Source organism: Pristiophorus japonicus, chromosome 20 (genome assembly GCF_044704955.1).
Source record: "Pristiophorus japonicus isolate sPriJap1 chromosome 20, sPriJap1.hap1, whole genome shotgun sequence".
Classification (NCBI taxonomy): Eukaryota; Metazoa; Chordata; class Chondrichthyes; family Pristiophoridae; genus Pristiophorus; species Pristiophorus japonicus.
This window is the reverse complement of record NC_091996.1, coordinates 62,539,015-62,564,584: the sequence shown is the minus strand read 5'-3', so window position 1 is coordinate 62,564,584 and position 25,570 is coordinate 62,539,015. Positions and strand designations below refer to the sequence as shown.

The 25,570-nt window shown below is 45.3% G+C and overlaps 1 protein-coding gene across 1 annotated transcript in view; it reads right to left on the bottom strand.

Annotated features, from left to right (window-relative positions):
* The window catches only part of LOC139232531 (uncharacterized), a 71,042-nt gene that overhangs the window by 42,971 nt on the left and 2,501 nt on the right, over window positions 1-25,570 (bottom strand). Inside the window, exons 2-7 of the mRNA XM_070862875.1 lie at window positions 23,900-24,269; window positions 22,284-22,338; window positions 19,379-19,495; window positions 16,320-16,434; window positions 15,596-15,643; window positions 14,993-15,040 (exon numbers count right to left, since the gene is read on the bottom strand). Of these exons, the coding sequence (XP_070718976.1) occupies window positions 14,993-15,040; window positions 15,596-15,643; window positions 16,320-16,434; window positions 19,379-19,495; window positions 22,284-22,338; window positions 23,900-24,257 (741 nt within the window). The 5' untranslated portion in view covers window positions 24,258-24,269. The remainder of the gene's footprint in view (window positions 1-14,992; window positions 15,041-15,595; window positions 15,644-16,319; window positions 16,435-19,378; window positions 19,496-22,283; window positions 22,339-23,899; window positions 24,270-25,570) is intronic.

Here is a 25,570-nt window from a genome sequence, read left to right as displayed (position 1 = left end):
CCGTCTCAGCAACGCCTCTCTGAATGTATTATTGGGGGCTGTAAGGGCCCAGAGGGAGCTATTTTTCCTTCGTGGCAGAAGCCAGTAGCGGAGACAAAAAAGGCACAGTTGGAAGTTGCCAAGGAGGTCAGCAGCAAGAGTGTGGTGCTATGCTCCTGGATCCAATGCAGGAAGTGATTCAATGACCTAACCAGAGCAGGAAAGGTGAGACCAATGGCACATTGCCCTACCATCCTGATGTGTTTATCATCCTAACCCCTCACTCTGCCTTCTCAAGCACATCACTCCTCACACCAACTAACCATACAGGTTAACCCATCCCTCTCTGTCTATGCATTTACTCACATTCCATCTATCCATCCAACACTGACATTCATCCTTACGCAGTCAGTCCTATGTCACCCTCAACAAATGCTCTCCATCCATTGAGTGAACACATCCCATAACTCTCATTCATAGGTATCTTCTTTCCCTCCTTCCAGAAAAGAGCAGAGAACACTAGGATGAGGCAGAGAACTGGAGGTGGCCTTTCAGCCATCTCTCAATTAGCATCTGCAGAGGAAGAGTTGCAGGAGATCAGCAGAGTCTCGGCGTGCCTGGCTGTCGGAGATGGGGACCTGTCAGCTACCTGGTGAATTAGAGACAAGGCAGCTACATAGAATACAAAACTCAGTCATGTCAACAGTCACTGAAATATGATTATGTGCATGATAACTTCAAACAATCTTACCAACACAGTACTCATTCATGTCTTTTTATCACCCACAGGGCCTTCACGTATCCAGCAGGAAGTGGTCCAGCTTGCCTATGATGACGACTCTTCAGAGGAGGTCACTTCCTGAGTGAGCACCGTCACAGAACTTATGCAGACCATGCACCAAGCTCAGATACTTGTACTTCTGTGGAGAAGTTTGAGATCTTGGGCTGGATTTTCCGGTCTTCTGCACTCCGGTTTTCGCCCTGGAGAGGCGGCAATGGTGGTGGTGAGGTCTTCTGGGCAGTCGGACAGCCTCCAGCACCCCGCAGTGAACCTCGAGTCCGGTTTTGTGGCGGCGTGGAGCAGCACGGCCCAGAACAGCTGCGCAGTGTGCATCACCCCTGGTTGCGACCCGGTGCGAGTTTGAACTCCTGCCCGGCCCATCCGCCTGAAATCGCGCCTCGCAGATGTTATGTATTTAACCCTTTGTAACCTGCATGACACCTGACCACCAGAGGGCCCACCTGTTGGGAGTCCCAAGGGATCCCAGCATCCCTTGGGAGCACAGTATATAAGCAGGCCATCCACGAGGCATCTGCACTCTGGAGTCTTATTAAAGGAGCTAAGGTCACACTTGCTCATTGTACACAATACTCAGTTTCATCCTTTATTATGAGTGTACCAATTGGCGACGAGGTAACGAACAACCGCGCAAAAATGCAAAGAACAGTCGGTATCCTGGAGAAGTTCTCAGAAGGGGACGATTGGGAGGCCTTTGTGGAGAGACCCAACCAATACTTCATGGCCAACGAGCTGGAAGGGGACACGAATGCTACCAAATGAAGGGCGATCCTCCTAACTGTCTGTGGGGCAACAACCTATGGCCTCATGAAGAATCTCCTGGCCCTGGCAAAGCCAACAGAGAAATCCTAGGAAGAATTGTGTACGCTGGTCCGGGAGCACCTAAATCCTAAGGAAAGCGTTTTGATGGCGAGATATCGCTTCTACACGTGTCAGCGATCGGCGGGCCAGGAAGTGGTGAGCTATATCGCCGAACTAAGGCGTCTCGCAGGACATTGCGAGTTTGAGGGATTCCTAGAACAAATGCTCAGAGACTTTTTTGTACTGAGCATTGGACATGAGACAATCCTTCGCAAATTGTTGACTGTAGAAACTCTGAATCTAAGTAAAGCCATAACAATAGCCTAGGCATTTATGTCCACCAGCGACAACACCAAACAGATTTCGCAGAGTAAAGACGTTTCGGACAGTACTGTGCATAAAGTAACATCGGTCTCGAGCAGAAATGTACATGGCAGAACATACATGCCGGTTGCTGCGGCCCGACCTCAGTTGAACCAGAGTCCGCCATCAATCGACAATACGAGGCAGTTAACATCTTGTTGGCGCTGTGGAGGTAATCATCGGCCCCATCAATGCCGCTTTAAGCACTATGTGTGCAATGGTTGCAGAACAATGGGACACCTCTAACGAATGTGCAGGCGAACTGCAAACCACCACGTTAGAGGAAGATCGATCCACTGTGGATCAGGCTGAATTGGAGACTCGTACCGAGGAGGCAGAAGTGTACGGGGTACACATAATCACTACGAAATGTCCACCAATAATGTTGAAAGTTGAATTGAAAGGTATTCCAGTATCTATGGAACTGGATATGGGGGCAAGTCAGTCCATAATGAGTAAAACGGCCTTCGACAGGCTGTGGGGCAAAAAGGCACACAGACCCAAGCTCAGCCCCATTCACACCAAACTAAGGACTTACACCAAGGAACTAATCCCTGTAATTGGCAGTGCAGAAGTCAAAGTCTCCTATGATGGAGCAGTACACGAACTCCCGCTGTGGACTGTGCCGGGGATGGCCCCACGTTGTTTGGCAGAAGCTGGCTGGGAAAAATCTGCTGGAATTGGGAAGACATCTGAGCGCTTTCGGCTGCGGCTATCTTCCAGCAGAACATGGAGAGCCTGCTAAAGTCGATTCCTTGCACAGTGGTCTTCCAGGACAAAATATTGGTTACAGGTCGGGACACCATGGAGCACTTGAAGAATCTGGAAGAGGTTCTTAGTCGGTTGGATCACGTGGGGCTTAGGTTGAAACGTTCGAAGTGTGTTTTCCTGGCACAGGACGTCGAGTTCTTGGGAAGAATCACAGCAGACGGCATCAGACCCACCGACGCCAAGACGGAGGCCATCAAGAACGCACCGAGACCACAGAACGTGACGTGTGGTCCTTCCTGGGACTCCTTAACTATTTCGGTAACTTCCTACCTGGGTTAAGCACCCTGTTAGAACCCCTACATGCGCTACTGTGCAAGGGAGACGACTGGGTATGTGGGAATTCACAAGAGGCTGCCTTTAAGAAAGCCAGAAATCTGTTGTGTTCAAACAAACTGCTTGTCCTGTATAACCCTTGTAAACGATAAGTGCTAGCTTGCGATACATCGTCATACGGGGTCGGGTGTGTGTTACAACAGGCTAATGAATCGGAGATTTTGCAACCGGTCGCTTATGCGTCCAGGAGTTTGTCCAAGGCCGAAAGGGCCTACAGCATGATTGAAAAAGAGGCTCTGGCGTGCGTCTACGGGGTGAAAAAAATGCACCAGTACTTATTTGGCCTCAAGTTTTTTGAAACTGACCACAAGCCGCTCATATCGCTGTTCTCAGAGTAAAGGGATTAATACCAATGCCTCTGCTTGCATCCAAAGATGGGCACTCACGCTGTCGGCATACAACTATGTAATCCGCCACAGACCTGGCACAGAGAACTGCGCAGATGCTCTCAGTCGGCTGCCATTGCCCACCTCCGGGGTGGAAATGGCACAGCCAGCAGACTTGCTCATGGAGGCATTCGAGAATGAGAAGTCCCCCGTTACGGCCCGCCAGATCAGAACCTGGAGTAGCCAGGATCCTTTACTGTCCTTGGTAAAAAACTGTGTCCTCCATGGGAGCTGGTCCGGTGTCCCAGTGGAGATGCAGGAGGCGATTAAGCCGTTCCACAGACAAAGACGAGTTGTCCCTGCAGGCAGACTGTCTATTGTGGGGCAATCGCGTGGTCTTGCCCAAGAAAGGCAGAGATACGTTCATATGTGAACTGCACAGCACCCACCCAGGCATCGTAATGATGAAAGCCATAGCCAGATCCCATGTGTGGTGGCCTGGCATTGACTCAGATTTAGAGTCATGCGTGCGCCAGTGCAACACTTGCTCTCAGCTGAGCAATGCACCCAGAGAGGCACCGCTAAGTTTATGGTCGTGGCCCTCCAAACTGTGGTCGAGGATCACGTAGACTATGCAGGCCCATTTCTAGGTGAAATGTTTTTGGTTGTTGTGGACGCTTATTCAAAATGGATTGAATGTGAAATAATGTCTGTAAGCACGTCCACGGCCACTATTGAAAGCCTACGAGCCATGTTTGCCACGCACGGCTTGCCTGATGTCCTAGTCAGCAACAATGGGCTGTGCTTCACCAGTGCTGATTTTAAGGAATTCATGACCCGCAATGGGATCAAACATGTCACATCTGCCCCGTTCAAGTCCGCATCCAACGGCCAGGCAGAATGGGCAGTTCAGACCTTCAAGCAAAGCTTGAAACGAGTGTCAGAAGGCTCCCTGCAGACCCAGCTGTCCCGAGTGCTGCTCAGCTACCGCACCAGACCCCACTCACCGGGGTTCCCCCAGCCGAGCTGCTCATGAAAAGGGCGCTTAAAACAAGGCTCTCTCTTCCACCCTGATCTCCATGATCATGTGGAGGGCAGGCAGCATCAAAAAAGTGTGTACCCTGACCGTGCAAATTTGTCACGCGATATTGAGATCAATGACCCAGTGTTTGTGCTCAATTATGGACATGGTCCCAAATGGCTCCCTGGCACGGTCACAGCCAAAGAGGTGAGTAGGATGTTTCAGGTCAAATTAGCCAATGGACAAATGCACAGAAAACATTTGGACCAAATCAAATTGTGGTTCACCAACAGCTACGAACAACCTGAAGAGGACACCACCAACTTTGACCCTCGAACACACACACAAGTGGCAACTGACATCATGGTTGACCATGAAGCCGAACTCATCATTCCCAGCAGCCCGGATACCCAACAGCCCAGTGAAGAACTGACCAACCCACCCACACCCACATTTGTACCGAGACGATCGACAAGGGAATGTAAAGCCCCAGATTGTCTCACCTTGTAAATAAGTGAATTATTGACTTCACGGGGGAGTGATGTTATGTATTTAACCCTTTGTAACCTGCATGACACCTGACCACCAGAGGGCCCAGAATCTCAGCATCCCTTGGGAGCACAGTATATAAGCAGGCCACCCACAGGATACCTGCACTCTGGAGTCTTATTAAAGGAGCTAAGGTCACACTTGCTCATTGTACACAGTACTCAGTTTCGTCCTTTATTATGAGTGTCCCAGCAATGACCACCTGGGAAATCAGGGTAGTCCAACCATCCCATCGGTGAAGAGATGAGTATTGGACGCCTACGGTAAGTGTGATTGTTTTTTTAAATTTTTTTTAGCGATTTGTGTTGTGGTGGCGTGGGCAATGTTTTGGGAATGTTTTTGTGGGGTTTTTTTGTTTTCCTCAACCCCAGGCCTCTCTCGGAGCACTCCCTGCCTGGCTCTTTAGCTCTGGAGTTTTCCATCTTTGCACCAAGAGAGGTGTGTATCATTTCCCTTTGCACTGTGCCTCCTGATGCAGGGCTCAGATGCCCAAACTTAACTACTAAAGTGCAAGCTATTCCTGGCCGCTAACTTTCCCGCTCCGCCACCATTAGCGCGCCCAAAAATATAAAAGCCTAAAATCCAGTCCATAGTTGGGTTTTCACATGGTGAATTGCACTTCACAAATGAGCAAAAGAAGACGGTGGAGCCAGGGATAGCAGTGGAGAGTCCCCGTCAGAAGGCGCAGGACTCTTCAAGCTCTGCTTACCTGGATGTAGATGCTGTATCCCAGGGGCTGTTGACGAAGTGGATACTTCTTGAGGAGCAGCAAAGAATGTGCGATGTACTGGGAGGCGGTCCAAGCGCACTGTCCACGACTGCAGATAGATTGGAGGAGTGCGTCTCAAGCATGAGTGGCATGATGCCAACTGCATGGAGCATCAAACGCGGCAATTTCACAAGTGCATGCAGGACTTCACCAATGGCTTGCACTCTGAATGCTACCTTAAATAGGATGAATGATACCCGAAGCCTTGGCCGTTCAGTGCCCCAATGATCTGCAATGAAGTTGTTCTCCAGCATACTGCTAGCAGGGAAGTGCGGCTGGGACGATGGGAGTGGAGACTCAGCTCAAAGTGTTTCCACTTCTCACCCGTTGCCCCTCTCCATCAGTACTCCACAAATTGCCTCGTGTCCCGATGGCCGAGTCTGCCCCTGCACAGGTGCAGGTGGAACAATCTTTGGCAGGGCCCTTACGGGCGAAATTTAACCCTTTGTCTTTTTTTCCCCAGCGGGGCAGAAGTCAGTCATAATGGGGGCAGAAGTGGGGTCAGGCACGGAGTGTTCCTCAAACTGGGGGCAGGCTGAATGTCCACTGCTGCCAGACATCACGCTGGCACGTCACCACGTCTCTCCCCTTCACTTAAAGGGGAGAGCCGCTGCGATACGCTGTGGTCCACTGGGCCACCAGGGAGGGTTTCGGCCTGGCACCCAAGAGGGGGTGCCAGGTTGCCTGTTGGCGACCCAGGCGAACCTGGGGGCATAATTATCGTGCTGACCTGGCAGTCGGCCAACAAGAAAAAATAAGATGGCGGCCGCGGCTGTGCGCTCTCCCCTTTAATAGTGCAACAACAGAAAAAACTGTCGGGGGCGCCAATCGCAAGATTTTTCAAGGTAATTTTTGCTTTGGGCGGGAGAGCGGTGGTGCGCGCTTTAATGACACACTTAGGAGGGTTCAGCAGCAGCCGGGCGGAAGTGGAGACCGCCGGAAAAACCACCGAGGTGAATTTCTCGGGCGGTTGCCATTCGACACCGCCGCGTGGCTGCTGTTTTCCTGCAGTAACAGGCCTTATCGGGAGGCTGAATTTCGGCCCCAGGATGTCTTATTAGAAGTGTACAGGGCTTTGGTGAGACCACACTTGGGAGTACTGTGCACAGCTTTGGTCTCCTTATCTGAGAAAGGACATACATGCCTTAGAGGTGGTGCAATGAAGGTTCACTAGATTGATCCTTGGGATGAGAGTATTGTCCTATGAAGAGGGATTGAGATTATACGCTCTTGAAGTTGAGAAGAATGAAAAGTGATCTAATTGAAACAAATAAGATTCTGAGGGGGATTGATAGGGTAGATGCCGAGAGGTTGTTTCCCATGGCTGGAGAGTCTAGAACTAGATGACATAGCCTCAGGATAAGGGGTCGGTCATTTAAGACTGAGATGAGGAGGAATTTCTTCACGCAGAGGGTTGTGAATTTTTGGAATTCTCTACCACAAAGGGGTGTGGATGCTGAGTCGTTGAGTACATTCGAGGCTGAGATAGATAGAATTTTGGACTCCAGGGGAATCAAGAGATCAGGCAGGACTGTGGCGATGAGGTCGAAGATCAGCCATGATCTTAGTGAATGGCGGAGCAGGCTCAATGGGCCGAATGGCCCACTCCTGCTCCTAATTCTTATGTTCACACCTGCACACCAGCTGCACATTAACGGATCAGAAGCCCTTGCAGTTGACGAATAATCCCTGGTAAATTCCTTTTACGCTGCGCGGCTGCGCTCCTAACTGGCTTTTAAATAGAAAAAACGCTCATGTGCAAAATTTGGATTGGCTTGCGCAGCCTGTTAAAAGGGGCCGCACGGGGCAAAAAAATTAATTAGAGGGAACATTGCTCCAGGGTGATTTGGGGATACCTCAATTGCCACATGCGTGCAGTCGATGATGCCCTGCACCTCTGGGAAGCTAGCCAGAGCCGCAAACCCGAGCGCCCGCTCATTCTGACTGGTGTCATCGCAGGCAAAGTTGACATAAATGGCAGCCCTGGCAAACAAGCCATCAGTCATCTATCTGTCTTATGCATTTATGTGTCGCTGACTGTGAGAGCCTGCAAATGTCTCCACAGACCCTGGAAGGATCCAGAGGCAAAAAGGTTGAGGTCGGTGGTAACTTTGGCAGCACTGATAAAGGTTCAGTTGGTAGCAGGTCTTATTCCAACAGGCAACAAATGTCTGCCACCACCTGATGTGACATCTTGAGCCTCCCGAGATACTGCTGTTCTGAAATGTCGAGGAAGCTTTTTCTTTGCCTGCAGACCTTGAATGCTAGGTATGGCCTCCTGCGAGCTGATCCTCTCTGCAGCTTCCCTCTCTCCTGTGGAGTTGAGGGTCAATGACTGGCAGGCTGCTGGTCCTCATCTGAAGTCCAATCTAACACAGCGTAAGCGGCACCCATGCTGATCTGACAGATCAGACCTCCAAAGTGTGCAAATAACCTCTCAGCACAAGTACTGTGAACAAATCCTTTCACACAAGCAGATAAGAAAGCAGCTGCGAGTACTGAGTACGTATTGGCATTTTTCCATGTCATGGCTTCAGCTCCCTTAATTGCCGCTGTGTTCTCGCCTTGTTTTCATTGGCGAGTTCCAGGAAGCCCAGGAAATCCCATTTCAATATCGCTGTAATTGAACGATTAATATATGTCAATTGACAACCGGTCTCTCCCGAGGGATTGCGCGCACAAAGCCTAATTCACGTGGTGTGAAATACAGAAGTCGGCGAGTTGGAGTCGGCTTCCCGATGAGCTCGCAATTTTGCTGGTTTCAATTCTTCACCTGCACCCAACCCCACGTGCTACTTCCCGTTAAAATCCCCCTCCCCCCCACCAGTTACGGGGATCTAGCAGCTCACTGTTCAGCATTTACCTCCATAATGGACACATTAATTTACCATATCTGGGAAGTTAATCCAAAAACAAAAGATGAGAATTTTCAGAAGTGTTTATTTTACTTTTAATTAGAACCTACAACTCTACCTGGAATTTTTTTCAATCTAGGTTAGGTAATGAGAGATAATAACTTTTATTTATATAGCACCTTTAACGTAATAAAACATCCCAAGGCGTTTCATAACGGCGTTACAGACAAACAGATAAATTTGACACCGAGCCACTGAAGAAATTAAGGCAGATGATCAAAAGCTTGTTTAAAGAGGTAGGTTTTAACAAGCATCTTAAAGGAGGAAAGCCAGAATTTGAGGAACGCACATCTTGTGGGATTGTGAGGCTGAAAAAGATTACACAGATAGGGAGGGGCAAGTCCATGGAGTGATTTGTAAACAAGGATGAGAATTTTGAAATCGAGGTGCTGTTTAACTGGGAGCCAATGTAGGTCAGAAAGCATAGGGGTGATAGATGTTGCAGGTTGATAGACCAAAATGGATACTACATACAGTCCTCTTCAGAAAAGTCACATAACAGACTGTGTCCACATTATCACACAATCAGACCTCTCATTTCACTTTCTGAAGACAGTAATAGCCTGAAAGGACAGAAGAGAATGTGGCCACTAAAACATGCATATGCACTGGAGATCACAGAATAGCAAAAAGACTGACCCTAAATTTAAAGAGGATGAATTATGAGGAAGGTTAAGAAACTCAATCTCTTGAAACCAGAAAGAAGGCAATTAAGAATGGAAACCACATCACAGTATATAAATGATATAGATACAGTAAACTCAGAATATCACTTAAAATTAGGCTGGGGAACGGGACTCATTTGGCATAAATTTAACTTAGTGAAAAGAACATATGAAGCAGATTAAAGGAAGAATGTCTTTACTCAAATATTTGGAATAATCTACCAGGTAGCGTTGCAGAAATTAATGGGACAAATATCAGACGAGTTCTACAATGGGGGGTGGGGAGTGGAGATCTGCTGTGCCAGATTACCACCTCGACAGTGAAGGTGAAAAGTATACCCGCACTCTCTTATATACAATAAGTTTGTTTCATTTCTTCCACAATTTCTTTCATGCAAGTTAATTAATCACTGCAGAAATTAATAAAGAAGTCACTAGGAGCGCTAGCAAGTAGATAAAAAGTTATAACCACATTGTATAGAAACATTAAAAATAGGTGCAGGAGTAGGCCATTCGGCCCTTGTAGCCTGCACCGCCATTCAATGAGTTCATGGCTGAACATGCAACTTCAGTACCCCATTCCTGCTTTCTCACCATACTCCTTGATTCCCCTAGTAGTAAGGACTACATCTAACTCTTTTTTGAATATATTTAGTGTACTGGCCTCAACAACTTTCTGTGGTAGAGAATTCCACAGGTTCACCACTCTCTGGGTGAAGAAGTTCCTCCTCATCTCGGTCCTAAATGGCTTACCCCTTATCCTTAGACTGTGACCCCTGGTTCTGGACTTCCCCAACATTGGGAACATTCTTCCTGCATCCAACCTGTCTAAACCCGTCAGAATTTTAAACGTTTCTATGAGGTCCCCTCTCATTCTTCTGAACTCCAGTGAATACAAGCCCAGTTGATCCAGTCTTTCTTGATAGGTCAGTCACGTCATCCCGGGAATCAGTCTGGTGAACCTTCGCTGCACTCCCTCAATAGCAAGAATGTCCTTCCTCAGGTTAGGAGACCAAAACTGTACACAATACTCCAGGTGTGGCCTCACCAATGCCCTGTACAATTGTAGCAACACCTTCCTACCCCTGTACTCAAATCCCCTCGCTATGAAGGCCAACATGCCATTTGCTTTCTTAACCGCCTGCTGTACCTGCATGCCAACCTTCAATGACTGTTGTACCATGACACCCAGGTCTCGTTGCACCTCCCCTTTTCCTAATCTGTCACCATTCCGATAATAGTCTGTCTCTCTGTTTTTACCACCAAAGTGGATAACCTCACATTTATCCACATTATACTTCATCTGCCATGCATTTGCCCACTCACCTAACCAATCCAAGTCGCTCTGCAGCCTCATAGCATCCTCCTCACAGCTCACACTGCCACCTAACTTAGTGTCATCCGCAAATTTGGAGATACTACATTTAATCCCCTCGTCTAAATCATTAACGAACAGTGTAAACAGCTGCGGCCCCAGCACAGAACCTTGCGATACCCCACTAGTCACTGCCTGCCATTCTGAAAAGTCCCCATTTACTCCTACTCTTTGCTTCCTGTCTGACAACCAGTTCTCAGTCCATGTCAGCACACTGCCCCCAATCCCATGTGCTTTAACTTTGCACATTAATCTTTTGTATGGGACCTTGTCGAAAGCCTTCTGAAAATCCAAATATACCACATCAACTGGTTCTCCCTCGTCCACTCTACTGGAAACATCCTCAAAAAATTCCAGAAGATTTGTCAAGCATGATTTCCCTTTCACAAATCCATGTTGACTTGGACCTATCATGTCACCTCTTTCCAAATGCGCTGCTATGACATCCTTAATAATTGATTCCATCATCTTACCCACTACCGATGTCAGGCTTACCGGTATATAATTCCCTGTTTTTTCTCTCCCTCCTTTTTTAAAAAGTGGGGTTACATTGGCTACCCTCCACTCGATAGGAACTGATCCAGTCAATGGAATGTTGGAAAATGACTGTCAATGCATCCGCTATTTCCAAGGCCACCTCCTTAAGTACTCTGGGATGCAGTCCATCAGGCCCTGGGGATTTATTGGCCTTCAATCCCATTAATTTCCCCAACACAATTTCCCGACTAATAAGGATTTCCCTCAGTTCCTCCTCCTTACTAGACCCTCTGACCCCTCTTATATCCGGAAAGTTGTTAGTGTCCTCCTTAGTGAATACCGAACCAAAGTACTTGTTCAATTGGTCCGCCATTTCTTTGTTCCCCGTTATGACTTCCCCTGATTCTGACTGCAGGGGACCTACGTTTGTCTTTACTAACCTTTTTCTCTTTACATATCTATAGAAACTTTTGCAATCCGTCTTAATGTTCCCTGCAAGCTTCTTCTCGTACTCCATTTTCCCTGCCCTAATCAAACCCTTTGTCCTCCTCTGCTGAGTTCTAAATTTCTCCCAGTCTCTGGGTTCACTGCTATTTCTGGCGAATTTGTATGCCACTTCCTTGGCTTTAATACTATCCCTGATTTCCCTTGATAGCCACGGTTGATCCACCTTCCCTTTTTTATTTTTACGACAGACATGAATGTACAATTGTTGTAGTTCATCCATATGGTCTCTAAATGTCTCCATTGCCCATCCACAGTCAACCCTTTAAGTATCATTCGCCAATCAATCCTAGCTAATTCATGCCTGTTACCTTCAAAGTTACCCTTCTTTAAGTTCTGGACCATGGTCTCTGAATTAACTGTTTCATTCTCCATCCTAATGCAGAATTCCACCATATTATGGTCACTCTTCCCCAAGGGGCCTCGCACAACGGTATTGCTAATTAATCCTCTCTCATTACACAACACCCAGTCTAAGATGGCCTCCCCTCTAGTTGGTTCCTCGACATATTGGTCTAGAAAACCATCCCTTATGCACTCCAGGAAATCCTCCTCCACCGTATTACTTCTAGTTTGGTTAGCCCAATCTATGTGCATATTAAAGTCACCCATTATAACTGCTGCACCCTTATTGCATGCACCCCTAATTTCCTGTTTGATGCCCTCCCCAACATTACTACTACTGTTTGGAGGTCAGTACACAACTCCCACTAACGTTTTTTGCCCTTTGGTGTTCTGCAGTTCTACCCATATAGGCCCCAAGTTTCCACACGTGGCAAAACAGGCGCCCCTCCGAGCTGGGCGCCCGTTTTTCGCGCCGAAAACGGCGCCTGAAAAAAAACGCGGTATTCTCGAGCGCCTTGCAGCTCGATGTCTGCTTGGCGCAGCGCACAGGGGGCGGAGCCTACCACTCGCGCGATTTTGTAAGTAGGAGGGGGCGGGTACAATTTAAATGAGTTTTTTTGGTGCCGGCAACCCTGCGCGTGCGCGTTGGAGCGTTCGCGCATGCGCAGTCTGAAGTAAACATTGGCACTCGGCCATTTTAAAAAGTGCTGCAGAAAAAGTGAAAATTTGTTTATTGAACCCTTGCAAAGGCTTGCAGTTTAATTTTCTTGATATTTCTGTGTGTGAGGGAGTGCATTCTGTAATTAAAGATAGACTGTGATAAACGGGACACTTGCACTTGTTTGAGACTATTCAAATTTTTTGTAGCTGTTCAATTTTTTAATTTTTTTAATAAAACCACATTGCCCTTCCATGATCAGCACTGAGGCTTCTTGCAGCTTTCTCCCCCTGCCGTCGGTCGGTCCCGACGGCAAACGGCTGCCTGAAGCACTCAGGCTTCTTGCAGCTTTCTCCCTCCCCCTGCCATTGGTCGGTCCCGACGGCAAACCGCTGCCTGAAAGGCCTGCCTGAAGCACTTTCACACAGGTAGGAACATGGTTTATTTAATCTTTTCTTTGCTTATAAATTTTTATTCAGGTTGGATTTATTTGTATACTATTTGTATAAGTATAACTAAGGATTTATTGTAGAATTTAATGACTTCCCTTCCCCCCCACCTCGTTCCCGACGCCTAATTTGTAACCTGCGCCTGATTTTTTAATGTGTAGACAAGGTTTTTTCAAGCCTACAAAAATCTTCACTTGCTCCATTCTAAGTTAGTTTGGAGTACGTTTTCACTGTGGAAACTTTCAAATCAGGCGTCAGTGGCCGGACACGCCCCCTTTTGAAAAAAAATTCTGTTCAAAAGTGAAACTGTTCTACCTGACTAGAACTGCAGAAAACTTAAATGTGGAGAATTGCGATTTCTAAGATACTCCGTTCTCCACCAGTTGCTCCTAAAAATCAGGAGCAAATCACGTGGAAACTTGGGGCCATAGATTCCACATCATCCAAGCTAATGTCCATTCTAACTATTGCATTAATCTCTTCTTTAACCAGCAATGCTACCCCACCTCCTTTTTCTTTTATTCTATCCTTCCTGAATGTTGAATACCCCTGGATGTTGAGTTCCTAGCCCTGATCATCCTGAAGCCACGTCTCCGTAATCCCAATCACATCATATTTGTTAACATCTATTTGTACAGTTAATTCATCCACCTTATTACGGACACTCCTTGCATTAAGACACAAAGCCTTCAGGCTTGTTTTTTTAACACCCTTTTTCCTTTTAGAATTTTGCTGTACAGTGGCCCTTTTTGTTTTTTGTCTTGGGTTTCTCTGCCCTCCACTTTTCCTCATCTCCTTTCTGTCTTTTGCTTTTGTCTCCTTTTTGTTTCCCTCTGTCTCCCTGCATTGATTCCCATCCCTCTGCCATATTAGTTTAACTCCTCCCCAACAGCACTAGCAAACACTCCCCCTAGGACATTGGTTCCGGTCCTGCCCAGGTGCAGACCGTCCGCTTTGTACTGGTCCCACCTCCCCCAGAACCGGTTCCAATGCCCCAGGAATTTGAATCCCTCCCTGCTGCACCACTGCTCAAGCCATGTATTCATCTGCGCTATCCTGCGATTCCTACTCTGACTAGCACGTGACACTGGTAGCAATCCGAGATTACTACTTTTGAGGTCCTACTTTTTAATTTAGCTCCTAGCTCCTTAAATTCATTTCGTAGGACCTCATCCCTTTATTTACCTATGTCGTTGGTACCAATGTGCACCACGACAACTGGCTGTTCTCCCTCCTTTTTTAGAATGTCCTGCACCCGCTCAGAGACAACCTTGACCCTTGCACCAGGGAGGCAACATACCGTCCTGGAGTCTCGGTTGCAGCCGCAGAAACGCCTATCTATTCCCCTTAGAATTGAATCCCCTATCACTATCGCTCTCCCACTCTTTTTCCTCCCCTCCTGTTCAACAGAGCCAGCCACGGTGCCATGAAATTGGCTGCTGCTGCCCTCCCCTGATGAGACATCCCCCTCAACAGTACTCAAAGCAGTGTATCTGTTTTGCAGGGGGATGACCACAGGGGACCCCTGCACTACCTTCCTTGCACTGTTCTTCCTGCTGGTCTTCCATTCCCTATCTGGCTGTGGACCCTTCACCTGCGGTAAGACCAACTCGCTACACGTGCTACTCACGTCATTCTCAGCATCGTGGATGACAGTATGACAGTTCACACACCACTGTGGCTTATAGATGCACATTAATGCATTTACTTACACGGTGCTACACAAGCCACGGTCTAAGTGACTAGTCTTACTTTCTACACAGGAAAACATAGAATTTCGAAGCTGGCAAACTGTAAATAAAATTCATATAATGTGTAGAAATTAGTCTTAATAATCTGTGAAGCCTGAAGCATTTATCGACTACATTGTCTTTCTGCTAAATCATGACCAACCTCTTTCTTGGTATCAAAATACTCTGAAAGGACGATGTTTTTTCCTGCCTGTAAGCAAAAAGAATATTCATATAAAACACATTCCTATTTTAAAACTATTATCTGTAAGTTAGAAATAGAGAGAATCAGAAATTAAACAAGCTCAATTTTTAATTTATTCAATTGTAGGACAGAGTGATCATTGATGGTTTGCTCACCATTCTTTACTACACCCATCTATATGGCTTAAATTGCACATTCTCTAACAAATGCATCAGCAGTTTTATTTTGACCTGGGCAATAATCTGGATATGAAAAATCCCATCAGATTTTATAAATTCTTCGATCGTAGCAGCTTTACATTCCCAAAATCCCAAGGCAGAACACAAACTTTACTGCTTTAATGCTTTCAACCCCATTCATTTAAACTGAGACTTTCATAGAAATATATTTTATTTTAGATGAAAAATATAGATCAGTTCCCTTGGCGAACTCTATCTTGGTTGAACACCAGCAAGGCGCCATAGGTTTTATTAGTTGAATAATTTAACAGTCTGCCAAGCTGTTCAATTTGGTTAGACTGATCCAAGAAATATAATAGTTACATGCTATGCAAGCAGTTACCATGGTCTCCTCAATAACTTCAGCCCCTGCTTTTGTTCTTTGATTCACCTGATGAATGTGTAGAAACAGCATCATTTAGTAAAATACAGTAAGACAACCATGAAATAGTGTACAACTTGTGCTGTCATGAACTTTTCTGAGTTTAATCTCCAGAGAGGTAAGTAGCTGCGTGCAAAAGCTTTAGAAGATGAAAAGGAAATACTGAAATTCATCCCTAAGCCCCTAATTGTGGTGTAGCAATTATGGGTGATATAACTGTGCTCAATTTCATTTGTGATTCTCTTACTGATACGTTTTCTACCGAAACATTGTGTCACATTCTGGACTTGATAATGGCTAGCCCTTAAGATGTATTCTAAGCTGCATCTTCGGTAGCATGGGAAAAGAGCAAATTTTGCATGTGGGAGGGGAAGGAAAGCAAAATGCAATAATAATGTTATTACATAATTGGTATAATGAATGCATAAACAGAAATCTAAGGATAACAAAAATAAGTGCTCAAAAGAGTGGTCAACATGAATAATAAATTTCCAGCTAGAGTGGCAGAGGCAAAAAAGACAAATGTTTAGATCATTATTGACGAAGGGATCTACAAACATACAAAAATAATGGTCCACCAGGCCTGTCCCATACTATCATGGTGTACTACACTATAACCGGGAACGGCAGCATAGTGGTTATGTTACTGGACTAGTAATCTAGAGGCCTGGACTAATAATCTTACCAGTTTATGGACAGTCACTGCTGGGCTCAGGTAGTCATTTTCCAAAATCAACCCTTCCTTTTCTTCCCCCTCAAATTCTTCAAAAGCTCGGTCTTTAATATTTGATTTTTCAGCTCTAGAAACAAAAGTATTTTCTTTATATATAAATCTCAATTACTCTCAGCCATTAACAAATTTCCTGTACGGTACATAAATTATGGATCAAAGTGCAGTAATATACTGACCAGTCCTGTGCAGCCCATTAATTCTCAATTTTCTCCCCTTCCCACAACCCCACTGTTGAAACAATGGCCAAAATTTTCTGGGGGGTCAGCGGCCTGGAAATTTGATTTTTTTTTAAACTGGGTCGGGATCCCGCTATCAATCCGCAGCAACGCGCCTTTCCCAATGTCGGGTCCGTTAGCGCTGAGCAGACCCGACAGGCAGGGGCGGGCGACCCAATTAAACTCATTAGCATAGAGTTAATAGATCATTAACAGACTTTTTACCTTTTGACTTTAACTTCATGGCCATGGGAACCATGCTGTTCGGGGACCATGGCTGTCAATCTGAGGTGGGGGTTCAGTGGCCATTGCTCCAGCTGATTACTTGACAGCTTCAAATATACAGTAAAAGCTCCCACCTGACAGGTCATCACTTTCCTCAGCCACAAGCTGTTTCTCAGACTATTTCTAGCACAGATTATAAAGGCTTTCCACTTTTACCTCAATGGAAGAACTCTCTCACCATTGACAGAATGCTTCAGTCATCTCTACTTTACCTGCCATCTTTTCCATCAACATGGGTGCCCTTTATACAGTCTCACCTTGGTCCTCAGAATGCGACCACAATCTACCCTAACACCAGCAGCACCAGGCACACTAGATGCACCATCACCAATCTTCTCCGCAATCACCTGATGCTGCACAGGACAGAGTGCATCAGCACCTGACCACATTGCTGCCCGTGAGGCCAGGGATGGCCTCACCATGGCCAGATTTACTTCACAACACTGTACACCCTGGCTGCCACATGATGCGCCAGGTTGGCACCACCCCGCACCATAAAGCATCCCTACAATGCCCAAGCCATTCCTTTCACACTGATAACCATTGCGGGAGGTACTGTTATATCTCACCATTCACTGCAGCTCACTATGCCACTTCCAAAGGTGTACACAAGAACGAAATGTGTTGAAAATAAAGGTTTCAATGTTTGACATCACATTAACAGAAACTTTACATGAACATTGGATGAAAGACCCAAGTGGCCACCCTTGTGTGTTGTTAGTTGGTATGATTGCACTAGAATGAGGCCGAGTGTGAGGGGTGGCTAGTGAGATGGGGATGTGACAATGTAGTTAAGAGAGAAAGGGATGGATGGAGATGCAAAGTAAAAAGGATGTGTAGGAGTAAGGTAGGGAAGGCCAGAGAAATGGGGATGTGCTGAGTGGCACAGCAGGATGAGGTTGAGTGTGGCTTTGTACTAACGTTTCATGATCTAATGAAATCATTGAAAGGTTTGCGCCACTGCACCCAGGTCTTCCTGACAACATCCCTGCTTGTGACCTCCTGTGCAATGTGCAACCAGGCTGTGTTGGTCTCCTGGGGACGTCTTTTCTGTCCATCGGAAGGGAAGAGGACCTTCCTGTGTGCCGTGACATATGGAGGGAGTCATGGGAGAATCTGGGTGCAGCCTTGTACCTGTGTGCAGTTATTGTCAGTGTTTGTAGCACTTCAATGGTGTAGAACACCGACAGCACAAATGTTAAAAGAAAGTTGGCCATAGTCCCTTGAAGGAAACCGTCTGATGACGCGTCATGAATGACGTCACCAGACCCACTTCCTTCAATTTTAACCGGGAAACGCGCTGAGTGGGCTTAACAATCTTTTTCCAGAGCAGGATGGAGCCAGCAGCGGGGTCGGGACCCGCCATCGACATTGCCCACTTCGGACCTGCTGAGATAAGGAAAAGCTTGGGTATGGTTCCACACCAAGTCTCGTCTGAACGCAATACTCGAGATGGATGACTCGTCCATCTGAAGTATTGCGTTCAGTTTTGGGCACTGCACCTCTGGAAGGATATAGTAGCCTTGAAAGGGGTGCAGTGCAGATTCACCAGAATGACACCAGGGCTTAGAGGGTTAAGATATGAGGACAGGTTGCATAAACTTGGGTAGTATTCCCTTGAGTATAGAAGACGGAGGGGTGATCTGATCGAGGTGTTTAAAATGTAAAAAGGATTCGACAGGGTAGATATGGAGAAACTATTTCCTCTGGTGGGGGAAATCAAGCATGAGGGGACATAATCTTAAAATTAGAGTTTGGTCATTTAGGAGTTAAATCAGAAAGCATTTTTTCACACAAAAGGTAGTAGAAATCTAGAACTCTCTCCCCATAGGGGTGTGGATGCTGGGACAATTAAAGCTTTCAGTGTGAGACAGATATATTTTTGTTAGGTAAGGGTATCAAGGGATATGGAGCTCATGCAGATAAAGGGAGTTGAGGTGCAGATCAAACATGATCTAATTAAAAGGTTGAAGCAGCCTCGAGGGGCTTAATGGCCTACTCCTGTTCCTAATGTTGCTACAACAGAATGTGCCAGCAGGCTATGTGACAGTTTGTGTAATTACTCCTTTCTTCACCCAATGTCCGTACATGAGGATTTTCAGTATAGGCCACTTGATAACAATCTGGAGGTTGATTTTTCCCTCTTTATCCCAGCAATGCTAACTGGAGTGCTTCAACTGCCTTTTCAGCTAACTCAAAATGACTAGTGTAAGGTAGACCTTTCTATTCTGACTGGCTTAGCTGCACACCATAAAATGTACTTACTGAGCCATCAGAGGAGTAATTAAAAAAAATTTAATTGTTGCACCATAAAGCCTGTGTTTACAGTTTTTCACTATGTGTTAAGCTGTTATTTCCAAGTTATTTACAATATGGTGACTAAATCAAAAAACCTAATGCTCAAATCTCAGTACCACAGGCAAAGTGGATGTTTATGCAGCGACTGTCCCCATTCAAAATTGAAGTTGTGATGAAATAGTGAGAAAACCCACATTTGCATCAAGACATTACCTCTCCAATGCCGAAGAGAAGAATGCATCCTTCTGATTTACTTCCTCTGGCATTTTACTGTCATCATCTGTACATCTGATTGATTGCAGAGTAAGGCCATCCAGCTCCGCAGCAAACCTGAGATGTAGAACAGGCAAATAACTTCTACTGCCAATACCACATTAAATGTGGATCTGATCCAATTATAGAACTGCATCTAACCAAATAGTACTGCTTCCTATCACACTGTTGTGCAAGATTTCAGATTCAAAATACATTAAATATAAAATCCTGACCAATAGGGTACTTTGATGTGTGAAACTTACGTGTAAGCATCTGTCAGGACTGTACAATTAGCTTGATTTCTTTGATAATATGGGGGTATTCAGCATCAGATAATTCTATGATCCATGTAGTGTTAAAAACGTTACTATTCTTTTGTGTAACTCTTCAGATCATGAGTGGTTCCACAGTTCCAGGATGTTCATGTCACGGATGTGGTTATGTGGAGATACTCGAGAACTGCATTTGTTCTCCACAGGTGCTCAAAATTATGAAAGGTTGGATAGAGTAATCGGGAGAAACTGTTACCACTGGAAGGAGGGTCGGTAACCAGAGGACACAGATTTAAGGTCATTGGCAAAAGAACCAGAGGGGAGATGAGATTTATTTTAATGTACCGAGTTATTACGATCTGGAATGTGCTGCCTGAAGGGGTGGTGGAAGCAGATTCAATAGTAACTTTCAAAAGGGAATTGGATATATACTTGAAAAGGAAAAATTTACTGGGGTATGGGGAAAGAACAGGGGAGTGGGACTAATTGGAGAGCTCTTTCAAAGAGCCGGCACAGGCACGATGGGCCGAATGGCTTCCTTCTGTGAAGATTCTATGATCTTAGTGTTCAGATAATAGTATAAACCTATTCTATGACTTCCTCGCGTCGAAGGGCAAAAGGTTATTGTACGATGGGTGGGGCTTTCCTTCTAGAGTAAAGTTTTAAAAAATTAAAAGAGAGACTGGGTGTGAGAGAAACTTAAAGAAACATGATAGACTATAATGATTACACATGTTGGAGCTTTAGATGTTAAAACATTATAATTTATCTGTGAACTTCAGAAAGCAGATTAAGCTAAGAGAGAAATAAGTGAGAAAAGAGAAAAAGTGCAAGACAGAGGAAGAGAGAAAAGTTTCTCATCTTAAAGAGTTTTATTAACTAATTGAGTTCAATTTTGAAAGCAAACGGAAAGTATTACCTGTGTGTTGTTGATAATTAGAAAATGTAAACAGTATCTAATTACTAACAAATTCAAGTCACAGATAGGGACTCATTTTGAATAATAAGGGAGTCAAGGGTTATGGGGAGCGGGCAGGGAAGTGGAGTTGAGGCCAGGATCAGATCAGCCATGATCTTATTGAATGACGGAGCAGGCTCGTGGGGCCAAATCCTTCCCTTTACACTGCTGAGGGACACCAGAAATGTATAGTGAGCTAGGCCCCACCTTCGGCCCTATGTGACAAATGTCAGATCCCCACCCCCGCTCTCCACAGTTCTGCCAGGCTAATCATACACCACGCATCAGCTTAAACATCCACTCCCACCACCCTATCGGCATACCATGGCTGCACTGCAGCAATTTGCCAAAACTTCTTTGGCAGCACCTCCCAATCTTGTGACCTCTACCACCTTGAAGCACAAGGGCAGCAGATGCATAGGAACACCATCACCTCCAAGTCACAAACCATCCCAACTTGCCTGGATGGGTGCAACTGCAACAACACTCAATAAGTTCGAGGTGGGTGGGGTGGCTTGACCCATCCACCTCCACGGAGGTGTGTGGGGGACCTGACCCATCCACCTCCATGGCACGAACCTGGTATTGCAGTACTTCCAGGAACGGTGCAGTGGCTCTAGGCCTTTTGGCTAAGAGCATTGGCGCAGAGTGATCCTTGGCGTGTGCAAGGTGACCTCTGGCGTTTGTGATTTGACAAAGAATTGGAACGATTGGCTACGAATTAAAAAAAAACTCAATAAGTTCGACACCATCTAGGACAAAGCAATCACACTTGAACGGCACTCGATCCAGCACCTTAAGTATCCACTCCATCACCGATGCGCCGTGGCTGCTTGCATTATCCAGAGGAAGCACTGCAGCAACTCACCAAGGCTTTATTAACAGCACCTCCCAAACCCGTGACCTCTATCACCTGGAAGTACAAGGGCAGCTGGTACATGGGAACACCATCACCTCCAAGTCACACACCATTCCAAACTTGGACATGTATCGCTGTTCCTTCATTGTCGCTTGGTCAAAATCCTGGAATTCCCTACCTATAGCATTGTGGGAGTACCTTCACCACACGGACCGCAGCGGTTCAAGAAGGCAGCTCACCAGCACCTTCTCAAGGGCAACAAGGGATGGGTAATAAATGCAGGCTTTGCCAGAAATGCCCATATCCTGAGATTGAAAAAAAAAAGAATCTCTGCATGCTGCCAAACCCATTAGCCTCATCACATTCCTGTCAACCTTGAGAACGCTCATTCCAATTCTGCCAAAGCCCAGTATCATCCCGTAGTATTACCAAAGCCCAGGACTGCCCAATATGCATATAAACTCCACTCCCCTAACCTACTATTTCCAAATACCAGTATTGAATACATCTTGAACACCAGCTTGCTGTGTATTCACAGAGTTAAGGGATGAAAATGAAATACGTAGGTAAACGAAAAGAACAAATGCCGCTCATTTATGATTTTCAGATTAATGTAGTTGTAGAAATAATTCTCAAAGCACCTTTTGAAAAAAATTACATTTGACTGATTCAGTTCCTCTAAATTAGTGACATGTTATAAAACACCGTATTCTCCACCTCACTATAAGCAACAGCACAAAAAATGTGCTAGCATTACAAACAGTTTCTACTTACTGATTCTTTTCCTCACCAGAAACATCTTCGGTTTGAATGCCAATACTTGGAAGTCCTGTTAAATACAAGCAATAGGTTAAATTGCATCAATGCCTTGCCAAATCCTGTTTCTTAAAGAGGCTTGCAGATTCCCAAGTCATTGTGCAAGTTTCAATGTAATTAATCCAAATCAATGTACAAAATCAATAGCATCGATGCATTGAAATTTAAGTCAGATCAGTGACTTAGGAAAGCTTGTTGCATTATCACGCAAAGAACACATACAAAAAAGACATTAAACTGGCAATGGGGTGAAACTGACAATATCAGGTTCTGGTCTACAATGTGCAATATCCTGTGTAATGCTAAAAAAAACATCTTCCAACACTTAATGGTTACCAATGGACTGCCTTCCTTGAATAGTTCAAATATTCCTATATTTTACTTTTGGTAGGTTTTTGAAAAGCAAAGCTAATTTAAGCACATTAAAAGAATACATACATACCAAGCACTGAACAACTCTTACAGAATTTCCATTTTTTTTTCCTGAAATGGGTTTTTACTTAATAGATGAAAGAGACATATGATAAATTTAATTTTTTTTAAAACTTGGTTCAAATGGAGAAAAATTGCTAAGTGCTGCAGTACAGCGGGACCTGCCGGTACTTGTGCATGAAACACAAAAGGTTAGTATGCAGGTACAGCAAGTGATTAGGAAGGCCAATGGAATTTTAACTTTATTGCAAAGGGGATGGAGTATAAATGCAGGGAAATCTTACTACAGTCATACAGGGTATTGGTGAGGCCACACCTGGAATACTGCGTAGTTTTGGTTTCCATATTTACGAAAGGATATACTTGCTTTGGAGGCAGTTCAGAGAAGGTTCACTAGGTTGATTCCGGAGATGAGGGCGTTGACTTATGAGGAAAGGTTGAGTAGGTTGGGCCTCTACTCATTGGAATTCAGAAGAATGAGAGGTGATCTTATTGAAAGGTTTAAGATTATGAGCGGGCTTGACAAGGTGGATGCAGAGAGGATGTTTCCACTGATAGGGGAGACTAGAACTAAGGGACATAATCTTAGAATAAGGGGACCGCCCATTTAAAACTGAGATGAGGAGGAATTTCTTCTCTCAGAGGATTGTAAATCTGTGGAATTCGCTGCCTCAGAGAGCTGTGGAAGCTGGGACATTGAATAAATTTAAGACAGAGATAAACAGTTTCTTAACCGATAAGGGATTAAGGGATTATGGGGAGCGGCAGGGAAGTGGACCTGAGTCCATGATCGGATCAGCCATGATCATATTAAATGGTGGAGCAGGCTCGAGGGGCTGTATGACCTACTCCTGTTCCTATTAATGTTCTTATGTAAAATAAAGACACTTAATGTAGAATTGGAGTTCCTGCATAGAAGGGAAAACATAACAGCTTGCTTATCTCCTGTGAATGACAAGTATACAACTTGATGCAGTGCTGGCTGCAAGTATTTTAAATGTTACATTAATCAAAACACAAAAGTATATAAATTTGCATATAATGCACAAACAGTTCTCCAACATAGAGACCTATTTGTGGCACCACAGATTTTTCTTTTATTCAATATTCCTAAACCCATTCTGTGAAGGACAGAATCTAACCTTCACTGCAAGATTGGACAACACGATGTACTATAAAGGCTGTAGCGGATTCCGGCCTGCACAGAAGTGATGGGCAACTCTTGCTGGTTGTGGAGTTCCTTTTGGGATGCAAGAAAATATCTTCCCCATGCTGATGAAGCAGAACCTCCCATTTTGTAAGCGGTACCATTGGTAAAGATGTAGGGAGTAAGGTCCCAACTGTATCATAATCTGGGATATCCTTCAGTGTCCAATTCGTGGTTTCCAGCAGTGTATCCATGCTTTTACTTTTTCTCAGCAATTTCACAACCCTATTTGGTGATTCACTGTGAAATCTTGCCCACATGGTACTGTGGCTTTTATCAACAGAAGTTGCCATATTGGTATTTTCCTGGTCAGGGAAGAAATAGAACATTATAACAATATTTACAACATTGACAATATGATGGATTTATAAAAATAAATGAGCACATTTCATGTTCCATTGCTTTGAAAGGTTAAGCTTTAAAGCATGATGGGAGCAGCATTATGCCAGGTATTGTACAATTTTAATGCTAAGATGAAGCTGTGTCCTTTTATGGCTACAAAGTATAAATGAGTTTAAGTAAACAATGTTTATTCAAATGCTAATTGCTATAAGGGGTATTATATATAGAAGTGACTGTACTAATGCTTTTCTGTTCCTTCTGCGCCTGCGTCCTCTGGATTCTGCCCCCCCCCCAAACCGGAAGTGGGGCCCTGCAATTGATCATGCTGTTTCTCCGAGTGAGCCGATGGGCGGGCAGGGGCAGAGAGAGAGAGAGAGCCTGGGGATGGCCGGAAGAGACAGAGAGCCAAGGTGGAGGGGGAAGGGGGCGAGAGACAGAGCCTGATTTGGGGGATGAGAGTCTTGCGGGGGTGGGGGGAGAGAGAGAGGAGAGCCTGGGGAGGGTGGGGGGTGCGGGAAGACAGAGACAGAGAACCTGGTTTGGGGGTTGGGGGAAGAGAAAAGGGGGGGGGGGGGTTAGGTCATGCATTTGCACTGGGGTAAGGGATTTTGGCTGGAACTTGGGAGGCTTTTGCTGGGTTGTTCGAGAGCTGTCCTCAATGGCTTCAGAAGTCAGATGGATCAAATTACAATTTGCAAAGTCAGTGAGAACTTGGGCTGGGTGGTTCCATTTACACATTCCAGAGAAACTTCAGGGTGTGGCTTATCCTCCAAGGGGACCAATCAGCAATAGGTCATGTGATAATGCAGAGCCAATCAGAGACACGGCGGCCATTTTGCACTGTGCAGGTTTTAAAGCCTCCATATTTCTCCCCTCGTACCATTTTTTCAATATCCGAAGATATTTAGTTGGCTGATAAGAAAGTGTTCTTTGATGGCATTCAGTTGATACACCAGTGCTGCAATACAGTGCAAGAGATGGCTGGCCACAATATTCTCAATTGGGAAACACTTGTAAGATAATTAAACAATGCACAGGAGGTACAAATGTGTTAAGAGCCTTCAAGACAAAATTCAACAATGAAGTTTGGTTCAATATTTTCTAATTCACTGACTACAGGTACATCATCTCAAATCCGGCTGTCCGAAAATCGGAATTGTCCAAAAAACAGACATTTTTGAGAAAATCCCATTTGATATTCAGTGAAATAAAATTTGGAATTATTGTCCAGTTATGGGTTTGCACGAGCTGCAAAGTTGTGTGA